The sequence below is a fragment of the Coturnix japonica genome, chromosome 6, assembly GCF_054131305.1.
Source record: "Coturnix japonica strain WE chromosome 6, WE-NBRP24, whole genome shotgun sequence".
Classification (NCBI taxonomy): Eukaryota; Metazoa; Chordata; class Aves; order Galliformes; family Phasianidae; genus Coturnix; species Coturnix japonica.
In genome coordinates this window covers 32,043,553-32,063,951 of record NC_140668.1, presented here as the reverse complement: position 1 = coordinate 32,063,951, position 20,399 = coordinate 32,043,553, and the positions used below count along the sequence as shown (strand labels likewise).

The 20,399-nt window shown below is 41.4% G+C and overlaps 1 protein-coding gene across 1 annotated transcript; it reads right to left on the bottom strand.

Moving 5' to 3' along the window:
- Window positions 1-379: 379 nt before the first annotated feature.
- GPI (glucose-6-phosphate isomerase) lies at window positions 380-19,898 on the bottom strand. Its single transcript, XM_015874066.2, has 18 exons — window positions 19,728-19,898; window positions 16,779-16,869; window positions 16,511-16,579; window positions 13,843-13,962; window positions 12,731-12,814; window positions 12,495-12,641; window positions 10,986-11,057; window positions 9,950-9,994; window positions 9,113-9,166; window positions 8,086-8,146; window positions 6,423-6,466; window positions 6,047-6,199; window positions 5,719-5,848; window positions 5,285-5,361; window positions 3,987-4,115; window positions 3,355-3,430; window positions 3,195-3,261; window positions 380-2,135 (listed from the first exon to the last, which is right to left on the bottom strand). The coding sequence occupies exons 1-18, from the start codon at window positions 19,844-19,846 to the stop codon at window positions 2,012-2,014; spliced, it is 1,662 nt and encodes a 553-aa protein (XP_015729552.2). The 5' UTR covers window positions 19,847-19,898; the 3' UTR covers window positions 380-2,011.
- Window positions 19,899-20,399: the final 501 nt, after the last annotated feature.

Sequence of the window (20,399 nt, the reverse complement as noted above, 5' to 3'; positions counted from 1 at the left end):
ACTAACACTATGCTGCAAAACGGTCTCATGTACCCATTTAGCAGGCGGCCAGTCACCTTCAGGAGCACTCCACAGTGCAGCCCGTCTGTTCTCTGCACGTCACCTGCAACCTGCCTCGGTACAGGACAGTTTCCCGTAAGGCTTTGTTCCCTTTTTGTCCCCGCGGTTGAATGCAGACATCAAGGATGTCATTTCCACGCTGCTGCTGCTCCATCATGCAGCAGTTCTTACACAGGTTGATGCACGGGGAAGGAGCCGCCAGGTGGCGCCACGAGGCTGCGGCACGAGCGGAGCTGCTGCACCGCACACTTGTGCAGCAACTTTGAATCGCCACAACGACAAGTGGGGTCTGAAATCTAAACAAGGTCTGACAGCGTCATTGCTTGAATATTGTTTTATTACACACAACCAGTATTGTGATCTTACTGCTGTCCCGCTGGGTTTTTTATGGTTGCAAACTAACGGCACCTGCTGCTGACATCCCTTTAGCAGAGTGCTCATTTCACAACACAAATGAGGCTGCACACACTGATAAACCAACACGTCCTCTTTAGCGAGCTGCATTCTTTACAGGGTTAAGAGAACAAGTCTTGTTCCCTCTCCAAGAAAAGCTTCTGGAGTTTGGAATTTGCAGAGTAGCACCCAAATAAAACCAGCAGCCTCTTCCCCTCAGCCCTTGGACCACAGCAAGCACAGCCTCACTCTGCCACCAAAGGGAGCCCCTGCACAGCTCAATGGGAGTTACACAGCTTCCAGGAAAGGATCCGAGCTCCCACTGAGGGTGAGTGGTGACAGCGCTCAACACAGAAAATGCTTCATAAAGCTCATATCAAACCCAGAGAACCTACACACAACAGACAGACACAGAGTGAAGTTAAGTTCATATCCATGCAGATAGCTGCCAAGGTCCATGAAGGGATTATTGGTGTGACAACGGTGATTAACTGGCAGTGCTGTCAATTAATGTGTAAGCAGCAGACATGCACGTTAAAAGGTACAGGCTCAGACTTTCTCAACAGTAGCACTTGTCATGGATATCTGCTGAGACTCACAGTTAATCCATCTTACTTTTCTCTTCCATGCTTGTGTCTTACCTTCTTAATAAAGGTGTTATAGAGAAAAAAGGCAATGCATGCTCTTCTGCTAACACGAAGGGTAACAACAGCAGTAGAGAATTAGAGGATACGAGCAGATTGTTCGCACATACTGATAGTGCATTCTATTCAATTCTTTTAGAATAGTGATGCCCACTTAAGACTGAGATGAGTGAGATGAGCTGCCTTGCAGAAGATACCAAAACACACAGCTGCAAGCAATGCAGCTTCATATAAGCTCTTGAAAACAATTTGGAAAATAAAAGTATCACTATCACTCCAGAAGCTTTCCTCCCTTTTGAAGAAAGAAGCCATCTGTGCAGAGCTGCCATAGCTTCTGAAGAAACAAATACAACCATTTGTAAACCTTGCACAGCAGCACTGAAAATAACCTGCATCTTGCTCAAATGCATATCATACAAACTGAACAGTTACAGCTGTAGATCACTTGATTCTTTGAACATACTTGCAGCATACAGCAGACCCAGACCAGGGCAATGACATGCCAGACAGAAGTTAACATACATGGCTTTAAGAGAACCTTACACACAGTAAGGCAAGCGTTTCTAGGTCTGCACCTAGTATTTAAAGATACAGAATGAAGAATTTCTACTCATCCATCACATCTTTTATTTTCTGGTATCATTGTGATCATCTTTAAGGAAGCTGACGGACTGAGGAACGTACCAACTGCACTTCACGGATAACAACCACAAAAATAGAAAGCACCTATAGAATCTCTGGGTTTCACAAAACTAGTTTTCATTTATAACACTTAACGCAATGAGGTCAACCGCAACAAGTGAAGAAGCTATATCGGTAAAGTGCTATTTTTGTTAGAAGTGGCTAAAAAGCACAACTACAACAGACTTGAGTATTCGGTGGTTAGATTGTCGATGGCCTCAGGAACTTTTATTTCAGGCTCTGTGTTTTTTGATGAAACCGATGAGCCCGTTTGTTGAGCTATCATGAGATGTCACTGGAGCATCTGACTCCAACTCGGGCTCAATTTTCTTGGCAAGCTGCTTTCCAAGCTCAACTCTGTGTTTATAAAAGACAGAACAGAGAGGAAAAACAATTAGCGCTAACAATATAAAGCATGTTAAAAGGTGTGCCAGCAGAGGGTAACATGACAGTGAAAAAGTCAGTGAAGAAGTCAGTGCTCAAGAGTTACTGAACAAATGATTTAACCAAGTGCCATTCACAAAAAGCTGAAGTTCTCACAAGTAGAGCTGCCTCACTGAACAGACAACTCAAGTTACAGAACACTTATAAAGCTTTGTTTTGCAGTCTCTGCACTGTTTTCCCCTTCAGTACTCATCTGTATTATGCAGCCAGTCCCAAAGCAGAAGGTATTCACCTTGCTCCTGCTCAGTATTCAACACATCACTCAAAACACTGATTTGTAGCACTAAGACAATAAACAGCCAAGCTTTGGGACTGAAAGCTTTCTTCAGCACTAGAGAACTATCCTGATGAGATAAGAAACAATAATCTTCTAACTGCTCCAAGAAACGAAACTGGTTCTACAGCATAGTTTGTTTACCCTCCCCACATTCTCCATTTAGTTTAGATTCCATTCTCAGTTTTTCTAATACTGTAGAAAAAGCTCCTTTTATGCCTCACACCCAATTTCAGATTCGATAGTAGCTTAAGTTTTTACTAGACAGATTCCAGTTTCTGCTACACTATTTAAGGTAAAAAAAAAAAACAAAAACTCCTGTGCCTACCAAGTGTTTCAAGAGGTAAATTCTTGTCCCCCTATTTTAAAGGGGACATTATTTTCCCCTCTACTTCTCAGAGTATGAATTCAGCCCGCCCAACTATCTTCTTATTATTACTCTATCTTTTCTGCATTCATAGTTGGTTACTTATTTAATCTGAAAAGCAGAGATCACCAAACTAAGTTTAGAGTCATTACTCATGGCTGGACAAGGTTACAGTGATCTATTCCTAAAAAAAAAAAAAAAGTTTACATTTAAAACTTTCCTACAATTGTTTGATTTAAATATCTCACTATTTTTCCATCACCTTCTCTAAAGCATGGCACATTAGGGAATACAACAGTAAGTATATAAGAAAGAGATCAAGAAAACTTACCCCCACTGATCATAGCTGTTAATATCCCAGACAACCCCCTGAACAAATATCTTGTGCTCATACATGGCTATAAAAAAGAAAAAAACAAAAACACATTTGATCAGTAACCTTACCATGAAGTCTTAAAGATCATTCACAACCTTAAGATCCATTTACTTACCAATGATTGCTCCCAAGGTGAATGGGTTGAGTTTTGTAAACATGATGGAATTGGTTGGGCGATTACCCTCAAAGACCTTTCAAAAACAATAGGTACATTATGGTATAGTGCATTGCAATGAGTTTCTGATGCAAGTTCCACATTTTCCCTACAGCCCACATAAATTTTTTTGTATTAATAGAAAATACAGAATCACAGATTCCTGAAAGCTTTAAAGGCTAACAGCTTTGTGATTGAAGCAGTATTTTCATACTCTGCACTTTTTCCCCATTGTTTATTAAAAGCAATGGCAAAATGGATCTCCAAGCACTGATACTATTACTACAGCTCTGGAAAGTGGCAAAATACAAACCTATGGGCACCAAAGAGACAGCTCTTATTTTTCCCTGAAATGCCTCAAAAGACTCCAAGTCGTTATTTTTAATGGTAGTGCCACTTACAGGCTGCTCCACTACACCTGACAACCTTTAATACCACTTTCACTGCTGTCAAGACAGTAGCACTCAATAGCCACCTGAGGGCATGGCCCCCATTATACCAAGCTCCATCAAGCAGCTCAACACCACAAATCCCTCACTGCAGCAGTATCACTAATCAGGAGGAAACTGAAAAAAACAACAGAGCCTGCTTACCTTATGGGGAAGAAGCTTCTCCAGAGCATCTCCACTCAGTCCAGCTGCCTGCAGTTCCTTACGAGCTTCATCAGCAGTCTTTCCTTTCATCAAGGCCTCAGTCTGAGCAAGGAAGTTGGCCAAAAGGATCTAGGAGGTAGAGATGGATACATGAACTCAAGCTACTACTTCCTCAGATAGAAAAGTGATTCTCAGTGCCTGAATCCAGACAGATGTGCTCCAGTGACATGTCATATTTTTAATGCTATGGCAGTAAAGTGTGCTAATTTTGTGTATTACACCTGCCATTGCTTTTTACCTCAGTGCCACTGATTACCATTTCAACAGTGCATGCATGCAAAAACATCCAGGTTTGCTTTGAGAAATCCTGTCCCTGCTGGAATAGACAGCAAACATCCTAGTGTGAGCAAAGGAAGTTGCATTTTGTATATCCCTTTCACAATGACTACCCTCTGTATAAAAGCAAAGTTGGACAACTATTATGTTTTTACTCTATGAAAGGTAACTTTGCAGTACAGCAACCCAATGGAAGATTAGGTTATTATTCCTTGCCTAACGTTCAATTGCAAGTTGGTGGGTGGCTTTTTCCTATCAGCTATAGTGAAAATAAACATTTTATCTACAAGAAAAAGTAAAAACCATTTTCTCTTTCACGAAGCCATCTTGTAGCACAGTTTGTATTACAACTGAAGAAAGTGGCTGGTACAGAACCTAAACAACATTTTTAACCTGAAATCACCACAGTGCTGAAGTTTGACAGGATATGCTTTTTCTGAATTATACAGCAAGTGATAAACCTGAACACTTGTTTCCACATAGGAACAGTGTAACACTACGTGTTTCCTTGAGAATCCTTAATTTGATAACTAAAACATGTTTTTAACATCTACACAGGAGGTTACAACCCTAAGCATGTTGGTAGAAAGAACTGCAACAGCATCTGAGGAAACTTTCACCAGCTGTGGTAATATGCTTCTTCCTACTCTACAAAGAGTTACACTCCTTCAAATTCCTACAAGGGAGCTCATCTCCACAAGCCTAGTTTATCAGCTCCTCCCAGCTGGAGGCCACACTGCTGATCTGCCTCAATAACTGAGCTTACTGCTCTTAAAGAACAAGAATTCCTCTAGACAACTAACTATAATTTGCATTTTTTCAAATCGGTTGCAAACATTCATGGAGCCTGCATGTATGGTTTTCAAAGCGACATTTAGAAACCAAGTGCACTACAATACTGGATAAGCTTCAGTGCCTTCAGTGACAAGAAAATATGAGTGTTCTGATAAAGATTTAATTACCTTGTGATGCAAACCATTTCTGACAGGATGCTGAGTCTGAACTGGGATCATGAAGTCACAGGGAATCATACGTGTTCCTACAAGAAAAGCCATGTTCAGAGCCTTGCATCAGAAGAAAAACTAAAACAGTAAATTCTCACTTTATATTGAGTTATTGGTAGACTCAGCCACTTCAAAGATTTTCTAGGTCATGTATTAGGGTGAAATGACAATACAGCTCAATAGCTTCAGTTTTAGTTGACTCCCTGCATTCTAGGAAAGAGACCTACATCTTATGGCCTTACTAAACCACTAATTTAGAACAAAACAGTAGTGTCACACAAGCCTGGACAGAAGCCTAAGCCTATTTTCTAAACCAGTGTCAACTCTGTAGACTCTTACAGCTTTGTAGTCAGAATTAATTCCAAAATGAAGTAGTGAATAGTCTGCTTTACCCTGATGAATGAGTTGGTAAAATGCATGCTGCCCATTGGTGCCAGGCTCTCCCCACACAATAGGGCCAGTATTGTAGTCCACACGAGATCCTTTCTTGGTAATGTATTTGCCATTAGATTCCATGTCACCCTAAAAGGAAAGAGTACTAGTATCATTCTCACAGAACCATACACCATCAGTACAAGCTTCCATACATACTTGACTAATACATACAGCTGCGTAATTTATGGACACAAATTTAACTGACATTTAAAGAAAAAATATATCTAAATTACTTGAACAAACAATGATAGCCATTTGAAACCTTCTGCTCCAATTGAACCTTACCTGCTGGAAGTAGGCAGCAAAGCGGTGCATATATTGGTCATAGGGCAGAAGTGCATGGGTTTCACATCCGTAGCAGTTTATATACCACACCCCCAGCATGGCCAAGATTACAGGCACATTCTTCTCCAGTGGAGTGGTATGGAAGTGTTTATCCTATTAGACAAATCAAAAAGATCACATTTTCCTTGCAGCAATTGTAATACCTCCCAAATCTTTAAGCATTTTGTTTTATTTAACTACTGTTTTGATCCAGAGACTCCCAAAGCAGCATCAATTTAAAAATATTGCTAGAGCACAGGAAGATGAACTTTGGAAGGCAGGCAGTTTCTAGTTACTGCTCTAAGAAACAGATCTGAAATAGGCAGCCCACACTCACCATCCAGTGGCCTCCAGCAAGCAGGCTCTCAAAGTTGTCAAAACCTAATGATTGAAAAAAGAGTCAGTTTGAACTTACAGCTTAGATTTCATCTTCCTGGTAGAGGCAAGCATGGAACAGACTGAGGTTTTTTTTGTACACAGAAAGGTTCCCAACCACTGAGTTTAAAGTTATATTCTGACTTTGCACCTCAGTCTTATTAATGATTAAGGCATGGATGTCAGTGCAAGACCAACTTCATGAAGCATACTTTACAAACTTCACCTAAACTCCATATGGGGAGTGGGCAACTGGAAGGAAAACAAAGGCAACTGACATCTATTAGTCAAGGCTACTGTTTCCAGTTTCCCCACTTTTTGCTACAGTGGAAAAGCTTGTCCAAAGTAAAACAGGCCAATGAAACAGGAATTTCTGCATCTGGGCTTGTGGATGCACACCTAAAGTAAGGTCTTTTGAAAAATATTTTAAAGAAAGGTTCTTCTTCCTTATTCTCTTAAAAAGAAAAAAAAAACAACACCTTTGATTGTTTGCTCTATAAACTCTAAAACTAAATATTTTACTAATATTCTTTCTCACAGGAAGCCAGAAACCCTGATTGTCACGTGTAAAAAAACCTATGGAATTGTGGTGAAACGTCTGACAATCAAAGCAGGAGCTCTACCTATGGTCAGGGGGCAGCTCTGGCAGACTAAGGATGCAAGATGAAGCAGCACAGACAGACTGACCCATCAGCAGTCAGCACCGTATCTGTCTGACAGCACAGATGAACAACTTATTGCAGACAAAACAGTGAGTGCCTGATGTTTATTTTGCTGTTCATGTACACTTTTCCCACATGTGACAACTCCCGTTCACATCATTCCAAGAATTCCACAACCAGTGTTTTTCTTTTGATGTCATTCTAAGGAAATTCCAACTTTCAATAATAACTTCATGGTCTCAGAATAATTACTGGAAAGGAATGATGAAGGAAGAGACACAGGGATGTAGAACAGCCTGTTCATCAAGAAAAAGCACTTCCCAGAGCTCTTTCACACACACTCTGTACTCGCCACCTGTGTTTGAGATACGCATCAAAGACACCAATGGTGCCATAAAGCACTAAGATAGGTGAGGAACAATTTAGAGGGTCATCTATGTTTGCTTCACAACCAACTGCAGATAGACTACAGGGTCTAGTGGTATATGAATGCTGTTTTTAGGAGAAGGAGTAGTGGAGCAATAAGTATATGATGGGATACAGAATTGTTTCCACTCTACACACAGCTCTCGTGCAGAATTTACAACAATTTTTTGATGTGTTTTGTGACATGCTGTCACAAATTTGACACTCTACTCTTAAATGGTTTAGGCAAATCAGTTACAAGATTTAGTTTTCAAGATTGATGTGGCTTTACAAAAGCCAAGCAACTCTTGGCTATACAGGAAACTAAAGAGATAATCTGACCATTTCTGTCTGCATATGAGCAATTTCCAAGATGACGTTTAATAGTACTTCTGACATTTCCTTTGCATTTGATCGTTTCAGCACAAACATTCATCTACTTACAGACAAAACTGGGTAAATCTGTCCCAAATTTGATTCACAATCCAGTACCATGCAGTTATTTTCTAAGTACACTCCCCAAACCGATTCTTATCAGTTAATCACAGGAATACCTACCAATATGAAGGGCAATGGAGAGACCAATGGCTGACCACAGAGAATAGCGACCACCAACCCACTGAAAACAAAAGAGTGGTTTACACAGGAGAAGCACAAGGCTCTGAAATTCAAACTTATTCAAGCTACTACAAAATGGCAGCACGCTTAGACTACTTTCAGCAAAATATTATTTCCGCTGACAATCCAGTACACACCACATGGAAAAGTCAAGGGGACCTTACAGCAGCCCTTTAACAAACATTTGAGTATGCATTTATTTGAGGATGTGAAGTCTTCTACCTGGTCTAGAGGCTATGATTTACACGACATCTGCTGAAGCACTTCCTTTCAGAATGTTTGCAGCTCACTTTGAAATACAAGCTTAAATTTAGTATTAACTATTTTCCTACTATTTATGCTCTATAAGTACAATCTGCTTCAGCAAGGCTTTGACATTATTTAGGGAAAGCTAACACTCTAAGTAAGCTCTAAACTGCAGCTATAAAATCTATTTCGTCAGACACAGTCAATGAGACAAACCAAACTGTTTGATTTGAAGCAGAAGGGTCAAGGCTAGATGCACTATACTTAACATATGCATGTGCTATAAAATATCAAACCTAAGACTCCTGTTTCTAATGTTTGACCTTTACAGGCGTAGATTATATACAGCAGACCCCAATGGTCAAATGTCACAGCTTATAATAACTAGGAATAAGGTAATACTTCTATCTCCTGTTACCCAGAAGATGATTAGTCAGCCAACATAGAAGGCTCTTCTTCAGACCACTAAACCATTCCGTTAAAATCCTGTTGTGAAAGACAAGACTATTCTACCTGTTAGGCATGCTCTTAGTTTGTTTCAGTCACAACTTTCCACATGTTTCAATGCCAAGTACTATTTTGGGGGGAATTTTTTTTGTTGTTTCATTTTTGTCAGTTACATCTAGTCAAGATTTTTCATAAATAAATTTAGTTATTCTAATAGACATTCTAACTGTAATGGGTATTCTAAGTACAGCACAACATCAAGGCTTTTACTTACATCCCAGAACTCAAACATGTTCTCAGTGTCAATTCCAAACTCCTTAACTTTAGGCTAGAATAAAAAAAAGTACAGAAGATTAAAACAGTCTCCAAAATTTTCATGTCCAATAAATATGAAACACAAGTTTGGTGCCTATGAATACCTTCTACTTTAAAAATACATCGCTTCCATCACAGATATAAAACCTACTTACATTTCCAAATAGCACTATCACCATTCAGCAGTTCTGAATGCTAAGACATACACTCCTTACATGAGAATTACAATATAGTTAAAACTGACACTCTCTACATTGGAAGTGCCTGGAGTGGAAAAAGGAACTTCACATCAGATGACTTAACAACCCCCCACTTACTGCAGAGTCTAATTGCTGCATCCCTTTCCAACTCAGTCTTTTTTTTTTCCCCATGAAATGCCACATCAGTGCAAATCATGTTCATTGCATGTAACATTGGCACAAGCTACCTGCATCACTTCAGCAAGTATATGAAGAGTTTAAGAGAACCATTTGTTTATAGAGAAACTGCACACACACCCACACTTAAGAAAAAACAGGTACCCCTCTTAATAACAGAAAGCACTTATGCTTGAAGTATCCATCATTTCAGATTTACAAAGCTCTAGAAGAAAAAGTATATCTACAGTGGTGATGCACTTCAGTACTCTGGAAGTTCCAATTATTTTTAGCAGAATAAATGCATTATTTCAATAAGAAGCTGAACTAGAACACCATTATTTGAACACCAATAAGGGCTTCCTTACTTGATTTACAAGGAGACTACCTTAAAGGTACACAGAAGAAAATCTAAATAATAATTATTAAATAATACTTACACCATTGGTAGACAAGGCAACAAAATGCTTGGCCACAGCTGAAGGCTTAATAAAAAAATGAAGACCATTAGGACCATCTGGAACGCTAATTATTTTCATTTCTTGTTATAAAATCAACGTGCTACTATTTTACATATAAGAAAAAAAGGGTTTACTATCATTTTTGCATTTATCAACTTGAAATCATCTTATTCATATTCACTAGAAGATTTGGCAAAGAAAGTGTGTTCTGACAATGTTCTCACGAAGATCTCTCACTGGAAGTAGACGCTATTTGGCTATCTTTCTTCCAAGTACATAATCAACCTGCTGCATAACTACTGCCACTTCCAAACACTTCAACTCTGTAGCACCCCTCCCTGCTAGGGAGGAAAATCATGTGCAACTGCAACTGATAAACCTCAAGCTAGAGATTTAGACTTTGTTCTTTCAGTGACTGTTTTGGCAGACTTCTATAATGAGAAACTTAAAAGCCCAGTTTTTAACCTAAGCACAGCTATTCTGACTAGAACATTAACTACTAACATATTAACTACCTGAGCAAGCACTATTTGCTGCTTCTTTTAAATGTTAGAAACAGGATGAAGTAAGTTAAATACAAGGTTCATATTCGAAGCGCAGCTGTGTGCTACAGAATCTCTGTATGTTATTTCAACCATCATTTCAATTCCAGTTTTGAATGACTTATCAAGAATTGGAAGACAGTGACATGCAGACACCATATTCTTCAATTTCCATGTCATTGGTACCACCAAACCATTAACCAACTCTAAGACAGATACTATCATGTTATTTAAAGGCAGGATTTGGGAGAAAAAACAATGTTGACAACACAAAACTTGTTTCATGACTTCAGTCAGACAGCTTGTCACTAACCGTGATGCACTTCAACATTCTGTAATGCATTTGCTAAGCTATGCAGCTTACATTTGGGCAGTTATTGGCTCTGCTCCAAAGCTTGCTTGAAATGACTAGGGAGAAACCGCATAACAGGAATCAGTTGCATTCTGTTACGTAACCCAAGTATTAGACTTACATCCTTAGCAGCATTTAGGAACCACTCTTTGGCCGTTACCGCATTGGTGATAGTTTCTTGGGTGGTGAAGGTCTGAAAATCAGACAATGAAAACATTTTATACTTAAAATTCAAACAAGTTCAGGTTAAGATACCATTTAGAATTGCCCTGCTGTGGTTATCTGGAATAGGGGCTCATAACAGACTGCTGTTGCCACACTCCAGACAAAAAAAAAAAAAAAAAAAAAAAAAGCAAGCTTATCAAACCAATTTAATCTTTATGCTGTAACTGGGATCACTACTCCCCGTTTCCTTCCCTCCTTAGTTTAAGCTTTCTACTTTAGCATTACATTAAAGTTTTATCACTCAATTAAAAAGGAAATAATTGAGCTTCAAAACAAGACAGTTCACCTGGACTGTCCTCTTGATCTCTAATTCCTCCTCTTCCATGAAGCAGCACTCATTCCTGCTAGAAGTATTCTGCTGATTAAACATTTTCCTGCTTCATGAAGTGTACAAAGTTCAGTCATGCAGATCTGCAAAGACCTACAACCATTCTGATGTACTCAACCATCAAAATCTTCCTTTAAGAGTGAACGCTACATTCGACCTCATATCTCCAGACATATTTCATTATGAAACACAAGTCTATTGTGGCAAACAAACACAGAAAATAAGCCATTCATCCTCTTACAAAGTTTTTAATTATCCAAGTACAGCTTGGCAAATAGAAACTGAAGTGCTACTCTTACTCTGGCAGTCTTCTAAGGCTTTGAACCATGATGCCTGAACTCAATTATTCAAAACTGACCATTAGCATTACTTTGTGAAGTTTTCTTATTATTCCATAAGTTGCCCTGCCACAGTATTGCCAAAATAAGTTAATGAGCACCAGAGTAGAGCATGGCCAGCATTACACACATCCATTTACTGCAGATTCTGTCCTCAATGCTAAGAAGGGCCTAGTGTGCTTCAGAAATGAAACAACCCAAGTTACATAATAAAGAATTCTGTCTTCAGTTTCCTCTGATAAGAGGGAAGCAATATGTTCTAGCCTGCATTTCTCAGACAATGATGGTAGCTAGCAATTAAGCATAAATTTAAACAATAAGCATGCTAACAAGATGAGACTTAAAAGGCACCTATTACATCTGTACTCAAAAATGAAGCATCATCTTAAAAGTTACCATCAGCCTGTCTTCTTCAAAAAGCAAGAAGTTGTGTATTTATAGTGCCCAAGGAAGCCAGCATTTACATTATTTAAGGTAGCAGTAAAAGAGCTAAAACAGAATGAAGATTCCCAGACAGAATGCAGCACTACTGACCAATTAACTGAATCACTTTCAGTGCTTGAGTACTGTACCCCTGAATATTTCATTAGCAATACAAGCTTTAATTCCAAGCTTAAGAAGAACTGGAGCAATCCTTTTTAGAAACAGTTCATTCTACAGACATCTGGTTTAGATCTTCCTGTTTTCACTGAACCCTTCATCACTTGAAAAGTCATACTAGTGATGTTATTAGACATACCTTTGATGCAATGATGAAGAGTGTGGTTTCTGGGTGAAGTTCAGCCAGGGTTTTGGCTATATGAGTACCATCAATGTTAGACACAAACCAAACACGTGGACCTCCCTTGGAATATGGTTTCAAGGCTTCAGTTACCATCAGGGGCCCCTAGAGAGAAGCAACAGTTAGGTTGTCTTAACTGCATATATGCACATACAAAAAAAGATGAGAAAGATATATACAACTCAGGAGCTTACCAAGTCAGAGCCACCAATCCCAATATTGACCACATCAGTCATAGCTTTTCCAGTGTAACCTTTCCATTCACCACTACGGACTTTCTAATGGGGGGTGGAAAAGAACACAGTAAGTATTTCATGCTATTTGTATGTTGAAATTAACAATTCTAACACTGGAAGCAGGCAGTTTTCAAGTACTATTGAGAAAATCTCCTTAAAACAACATGGTGGTTTTATATGGTATTTATATGGTATTTATATACCTTCTTTGAAGCAAGTGTTAACTGAGTGTCTAGCTAGCAGTTAGAAGTTTAACGCACATATTTTCAACAAAATGCAAAGTTAAACCTTGCCCTCCTGAATCTGAACTACTATAGCATTCACAACAAGTAGAAAAGCAAAATAAGTCAAGCTAGAAATTAAAAAACTTATAGTAATCTCAGATATTGAATTATTTGCATGACATTCTTGACTCAAGGGTTTTTGTTTTTTAGGTGTCCTTAATTAGCAAAATCACTTCTAATTAAAGTGGAAAACTTTATCATATTAATAAAGCCTTGGAGGTAACACCTACGGGCAAACTAGGCATTTAAAAAGCTTCTCTACTGCATATTTTTGTATGTTTTGCATTGAAATTTCTGGAGTTTTGCTCTGAAGCATATGGAGTTCTCTGCTCTATTCTTGCTGGTTTTTAAACAGTTACCGAGTCCCAGCAAGAAAAAATACCATCATTAAGCAGTATCAAAAAACTGCACTGGTTTCTGTCCATTGAGTACCACCCAAGCACTAAATCCCACATAGCCAGTATAGATGTTGCCAGTTTTTAAATTCCATCTGCTTAGGTGAGTCAACTAAAACAAGGATCTTCGTTATCTTTGTAAATATGCTGCTTAATAAGATTTATTTTAAAATCCACTTTGGAAGTGATATTCCAACTGATGATTAAGAGCACAGTAAGTCATTCCTAGAGCAACTATAATTCCACACTTGAACCAGTAATGTTAGAAGCTTGCACAAAGAAGCAGAGAACAGACTGTGAATCAGCCTACAACCAGCACTTGACAACATGCATATAAGGGAACTTGACTGATTACAGTATATGAAAAGTAAGTTATGGTGGTACTTGATACCTGGCAGAAGTGTTTCATTTTGTCCAACACTTTGTTTACTTCTGGAACAACATCTTTCCCATCTACATGTATTGGGGTATTGGAACGATTTCTCAGAGCGATGTGAAGCACAGCTCGGTTCTGAAACAAGAGGGAAAAAAAGGTGCAAGTCAGAAGTAACTCCAAAGTGTCCCATCCAGAAAGTAGTACAATCTTAAACACCATCAAAAATTCTTCAGATTAACTGAAACTGGCAGCAGTCATTTGTGTGGATGTGTAATGGAAATGCTGAGTCACAGCTTGAAGCAGTGATTGAGCACCTGGTGGGAAGGCAGGACAAACCCAGGGCAGCTCAGTGCATGCAGTGCACCTGAGTGACCAGAAGGGGTGAAGCCAGGATGCACCCCTTCCCAGCCCTCATTTAAAGGTTGTCAGAGGAGGTGAGGGCATCTCTTGCTGGAGATTCCTGCCTACCTGCGGCCTTCCAAAGGTAAGCAACTCTTTTCCTTCATTTCTGTGGCTGCCGCATTTGGGCACGTTCTCATTTGCTGTAGCCAAAGAGTTTGCCACCCTGCTATTATCATCCCATTATAGCATTACAGTACATATACACACACCTAATCACCCTCACTTCAACTCAATCAGTGCAGAGAGCTCACAATCTCACAAATTAAACAGATCTGTTATTTTAACTACTTTAAAGAGAGCACTCAAGATCCCTTACAAAGCATTGAGTACTCGAGGCTCAGAATTCAGCAATACTCAAGTCCTCAGTAACACTTTTTTCAGTCCTACAAAGAATCAGTTTTTCTATTAATAAGGATTCAAATAAAATAAAACAGTTTATTTCTTTGGTATTTTCTGTTATCCAGGAGTCCCTCCCATACACACAGACAAATATGAATTATTTTTCATCAAATGCAGAGATGCAGTAACCACATTATTCTATTCACTGGCCACAATTAAAGATCCCTTGAATATCCTGCACATCAGATACACAGCAGCTGCTATCTATGGGGAAAAAAAGCAGTCCTGTTAGCAGAGAATGAGCATTGCAGTGTGTATGCTGCCACAAGTCAAAGCACCGAAATCTGACTTCTGACTTGCCTGTTCAGGAGCTTATGGTTTTAATCTAGAGCAAAGGAGCTCTGGTCAATACTAATGAATAAATTAAATAACTTGTCTCCTGTTTCATTGTTCCTCGTTCAAATGAGAGGCACTGAGAGACAAAGACCACACCAATAATATACTCTAACAAGGTATCACTTCAATACAAAATACTCATTATAAAAAAAACCAACACTGAGTTTGTGGTTTCAACTGTTAATAATGAAGATGTATGTGCTTAAATGTGGAGCAAACAGGTTTGTTGCGGGTTTGTTTTTTAAATTCCTAGTCATGGAATGCTATTACTTTATGAATACTGACAATATAAAATCACGGAATCCAACATTGGAAAAGACCTAAAAGATCATCCAGTCCAACAGTTCACCTATTACCAACAGCTCCCACTAAACCATGTAATATATCTATGCTATCTATCTATCCATGTAACATATCTAGCTTAACAGATTTTTCTTCATCAAGACAAGTACTGGCATTCAAACTACTGCCTGCTGTTATACAAAAAATACTTCCTAAATTTTGGTAGGCAGTAAAGAACGCCCTCTTAACAAGTGATCAGATACATGCTACCTTGTAATGCACTGCTTCTGCAGTGTATCAGGCTACAATCTCTAACTCAGCAGGACAAACACCTGGCAGTATCATGCTTGAGCGTGCTATAAAGAATTTCCACATAAGGACCAACCAAGCAGTCAGCGCCTGCAGCACCAAATACTGATGTCTTAAATACTTATAATATCTAAAGAATGCTGTAAATCAGCATAAGAGTAGTGGACAAGTCAGCTCTCGCCGCTCTGCAGCACCCTTCTGTCTGGCTGCTCTAGGTTTATTCCATCATGCTATTTGACAGCAATCTGGCCTCATCAATATTTCATAACGTCCATGTATTCATACTCCACAACCAAATCAATTTGCTATTTATTCTACATTAATAGAAAGTGATTTATACCAAATTTAATTTCAAGTCAAATTCTGACCAGAAATGGGAAGTAGCCTGAAAAAGACCGGTCATCATGTAGTTTACTGTTAAATCAAGTCACCATATTCAGACTGTACTGAAGTATGGAGCTGGCAGCTGAAACCAAACACAGTGTTAGTGTGTTCAAGTGCTACTGGGGCAAGTACTAGGGCAAGAAGTCAATCTTCAATCACCAAATTTGCTTTCTGGTAAACAGTGATGCAGTTCTATCCCCTGTATGTCCTAGTGAATATCTAAACATCATTATAATTCTCAGACCTACAGATAGCAATATAGACACCTATTTCAAGAAGACAAATTATTTTTTTAAAGACACTTCATAGTCTCTACTGGTAGAAGTACCCAAAATTAAACAGCTTCAGTAATCCAGAACAGAAAGCCTTACACAACCTTATTCACGTTTTCTTCTGTCTTTGTAAGAGCTGTTGAAATTTCTCATGTAAGTAATGAACAAACATTACAACCACCTTCAGCATTTCAAAGTAGCAATTACAGTAAGTTTTCCAAAGACTCAGCTCTTAGATGCACGAACATCCACAATTACACACGCACAACTGAAAGATCCACAGACAGAAATAGCCTTACCTCAGTGAAGTTGATCTTCTCCCCGCTGAACATTTGTTCTCTGGCACTTTCCACACCCCTTGACTTCGCCTGAGTAACGTAAAAATAGATTCCTCTTAAAAATAGCAAGAAGTCAACATGTGCTGCAAAGGTCCAGCTAACAGAGAGTAAGCATTTACCACAAGACAGCCAAAGAGAAACTGTTTGCTAGAGTGGTAAGAGTTACAGTTACAGGTAAGAGTTAACTTTTCTAGAACACTGAATTAACTAAATAATTTTGTTTACTTACCAGTTCGATCAGCATTTTCATCACTTCTTCTGTAACCAGGTTCTTTGAATAGTCCAGTAAGATATCCCCATGATCAGTATTCAGAGTCAGGCTATCAAAACAAACATTTCAGTTAATTGCACATTTATGACAAAACTTCAACAATGACAACTCTGCAAGTTCAGTAACTTAAACGCCAGTTGGTCTAAATTAGTAAAGAGGACCTGAGAGACCAACTGGCCCCGTAAGTTCTGTAAGATGACTTACTAAACAGTACATCATTTTAACTGAAGATTGCTGTTTCAAGCAAGTTATTGTGCCCATTTTCTGCCTGTAAAAATACAAACAATGAAGTATCTTCAATGCATAGCTGCATAATCACATCCTGTTGCACTGAGCCACTCGCCTTCTCTAGAAATTATGTTTTTTCCTAATACATGATAGGTAAAAAAAGCTCATCGCAACCTTCTGCTGCTAAGAAAACCAAACTGCTTTCAGTTACATAAAGATCATTTCAGCAAATCCAGACATACTTTCTCCTATGGTGACATGAAAAGAGCTACTTACATGTCTATACAACTTCACAGAGAGAAGTTACCTGCCAAGCACAATGCAGAACTATATCCTGTTTGTGCAATGCACAGCCTTGCTACGCTCACAGCCTCAGAGGATTCTCCATACGATTTTACCATCCCTTATCTGAGAGCCATACACAAGCATTTCAGAAGACAAACACCTCAGGTTTACATCCAAGGTAAAACTTTGACACAGCAGTCTGTCAGAAGTCTACTAAGCCCTTTCATATTCACTAAACTTATACCTAAATGAGAATTTATACAGCTCCCCTATTGTCCTCCACTATTTTCTACCAATTTCTTTGCACTAATTAACAACTTAATGAATAAATACATTTACTCTGAACTCACACATCTAAATCATTTGGAAAACTTCAGACAAAAGCACAGCAGGTAACTTCTTAGTAACTCTCACTTCTGCTCCACATGCCTGACCATAGGAAATTGCATGTACCTAAACTGATGGTATTTCTGCCCTGCTTTCTTTCCCAACATTGAGGCCCCATAACATCCACTGTTATTTCAGTGATATCTGAGCGAGGAACTTCACAGGATGAAACACAGCATAGTTACTATTCCAAAAAGATATGATGGAGCAGGCAGCAATCTGGATGGGAAGAATGGGATGGATGGAATTCATAATAACAACAATCAGGCCTGGACACCTTACTGCTTTCAATAACTTGAAGAAAAATACCGTGAGAAACTGCATCCAGGTGGCATCCCAAGACATTATGCAAGAAGTAGCAGCAGTGGCTACCAGTGAACACAACCAATTCCCCACTTCCCACACCAGGCACAAAACAGGCACACATCTTAATCTCACCCTGAACTCTTGAACCAAGTTCCACCCTTTCTTTAAACAGAAGCACAAAACCCTTCAGCTCAGCTGCATTCTGCTACACTATCCATTCTGCAATGCAACACCTGAAGGGAGCACCGCCCCGGTGAACAGCACTTGTCACATAAGCCACATCCACAGCTCAGTCACGCAGCCTGTCAATGGGAAGTGGAGGGCTCACCATGAGTAGAAACTCACCTGAAGCTCAAGGTGCGCCCTACAGGTCTGACCACACTGCATTAGGGAGAGGACGTGCAAGTATTCACAAGTGGAGACGAAACAGAAGGAGGAAAGGGTCTGTACTGGTAGGACACAGCCAGTCAGTGTTAGGTTCCTACAGTAACACTTAACAGCTATGGAGTCAAAATGAAAACAGCCGATTTGTTTCAGCTCTCCTTTGTCCCATGGATATCAGGAGATTCAGTCTGTTGGGATGTCTGGGAGATACGGAAAGCTCACAAGCAGAACATTATTTCCTACTGAAAAGAGTTTTAACTATGAGATTATTAAAACTGCTCTTCTCATAGTTAAGCAACACCCTGTTAGAAGAGCCAGATAAAGTCAGTGGTCCAAAAACTTGGTTCACCTTTTCCATCCCTGCAAAACGGCTGTGTGGAACCTCACGTGGATGAGCTCAAGAGGAAAGAAGTCACTTGGCCTGGGATGCTGAAGGAAGCGCTGACACGTGCAGCAAGTCCTACCTCTGCATTTAAGAGCAGAAGCTCACGTTATCTGCACTGCCCGGGCTTATATGGAACAGAACATCAGCGATGCACCTCCACACACACACAGACCCTCCTGACCGCTGTACAGCCCAGCAGCCTGCAAAGCTCTTAAAACAGCAGTGCCATTGTACGGACCGGGGGAACCAAAGGCTCTCACACTGCTTCCACGTCTTACTTCCGTTAGGAGGAAAACGAAACAAAAAATACTCTGTCTGCAAGGTGCCGGGTACTATGCGGGCTGCACGAGTCAATGCGATCAGGGCTGCTCCGGGGTGCGGGTGGCTCAGCCCTGATCCCGGCAGCCGGTGTTGGCTCGGGCCGTGCCCGCAGTCATCTTATCGCGGGGCTTTTCATGACTAAGCACGCGGCCGCGAGATGGCCGCCCCACACTGCGCAGCCGGCGCTGTGCTGCCCGGCACGTACCGCTGCAAGGATGAGTCAAGGACGAGCACGCGCGGCCGACGCGCTCGGGGCCGCCGGAGCAGCCCCCCCCCCCCCTCCCCGCTCCATCCGCCGCATCCCGCCCTGGTGGCGCTGTGAGCCCAGCACCGTGTGCCCGGGCACGAACGGCCGCCGTGCGCTCAGCTCGGACGGGGGCGGCCGCCTCTGAGCTGCCCCCGGAGCGACACCGAGACGGCGGCCCTTCTCCAGCCCGGCCTTACGTGCACAGCGCGGCCCAGCCAGGCCTCGGGGCCGCCCCAGGAGGGCGCATCTCCGCTTACCGCCAGCCCCTCCCGTAGAACCCCCGGAACGGGCCGCAGGACGGGAGCCCCGCGCGGCCCCGCATCGCCCCGCTCGGCAGCGGGGAGGTGGGTAAGGGCTGCCTCACCTGAACTTATGGAAGCGGTCCTTGTCGCTCTCGAACAGCTGCCGCAGGACGAGCTTGGAGGCGTTGGCCTTGTGCCACTCGAGCAGCTTCTTGAAATGGGGGTCTGCAGACAGCGCCATGCCGGACAACGGAGAGACACAGAGGCGACGTGCGGCTGCGGGCACAGAGAGTAACGCGGCCGCTGCCGCCCCGCCTTTATAGCAGCGAGCCCGGCCCCGCCCCGGCTCCTTCCCCTCTGCGATTCCCTCCCTGCCATGCTGGGGTGGGAGCCGGGCTGGGGCGGTGCGGAGCTGCGCTGCGTGTCAGCGGCTCCTGGGGCCGGCAGCGATCGCGGAGATGCGGCCCGTTATAAACCTACGCGGGCCCGGAGCGGCCTCGTGGGGTTCCGCTGAGCTCGGCGGTTCTTTTTTAACCAGCCCGGCCTGGATTCAAGCTGTCCGCGCGGCGCTGCCCGGCTGAGAGCAGCCCGGGGCGCTGTGTGTGCTCTGCAGCCCGGCTCAGGACAGCCGGCCTTGGGGCAGCCGTAGCGCTCCGAGCCCCGGCTGGCATCGAGGAGTCGAAATCCGCGAGCAGCTGAGCAGCATCTCGGGCCGCATTCAGACATGTCGGTGCTGCGCCTCGCCCCGGCCGTTACATAAGGGCTCTCCCGAGGGCAGGTTGGGGCGGGCGGCG

Excerpts from the sequence above, each read along its gene's own strand:
- GPI (XM_015874066.2), bottom strand. The coding sequence starts at position 19,846 with ATGGCGCTGTCTGCAGACCCCCATTTCAAGAAGCTGCTCGAGTGGCAC. Across the intron at positions 16,580-16,778 it reads TGAAAATGCTGATCGAACTG|GCGAAGTCAAGGGGTGTGGA; the intron begins GTAAGTAAACAA and ends TACGTTACTCAG. Across the intron at positions 9,167-9,949 it reads TTGCCTTGTCTACCAATGGT|CCTAAAGTTAAGGAGTTTGG; the intron begins GTAAGTATTATT and ends TTTTTATTCTAG.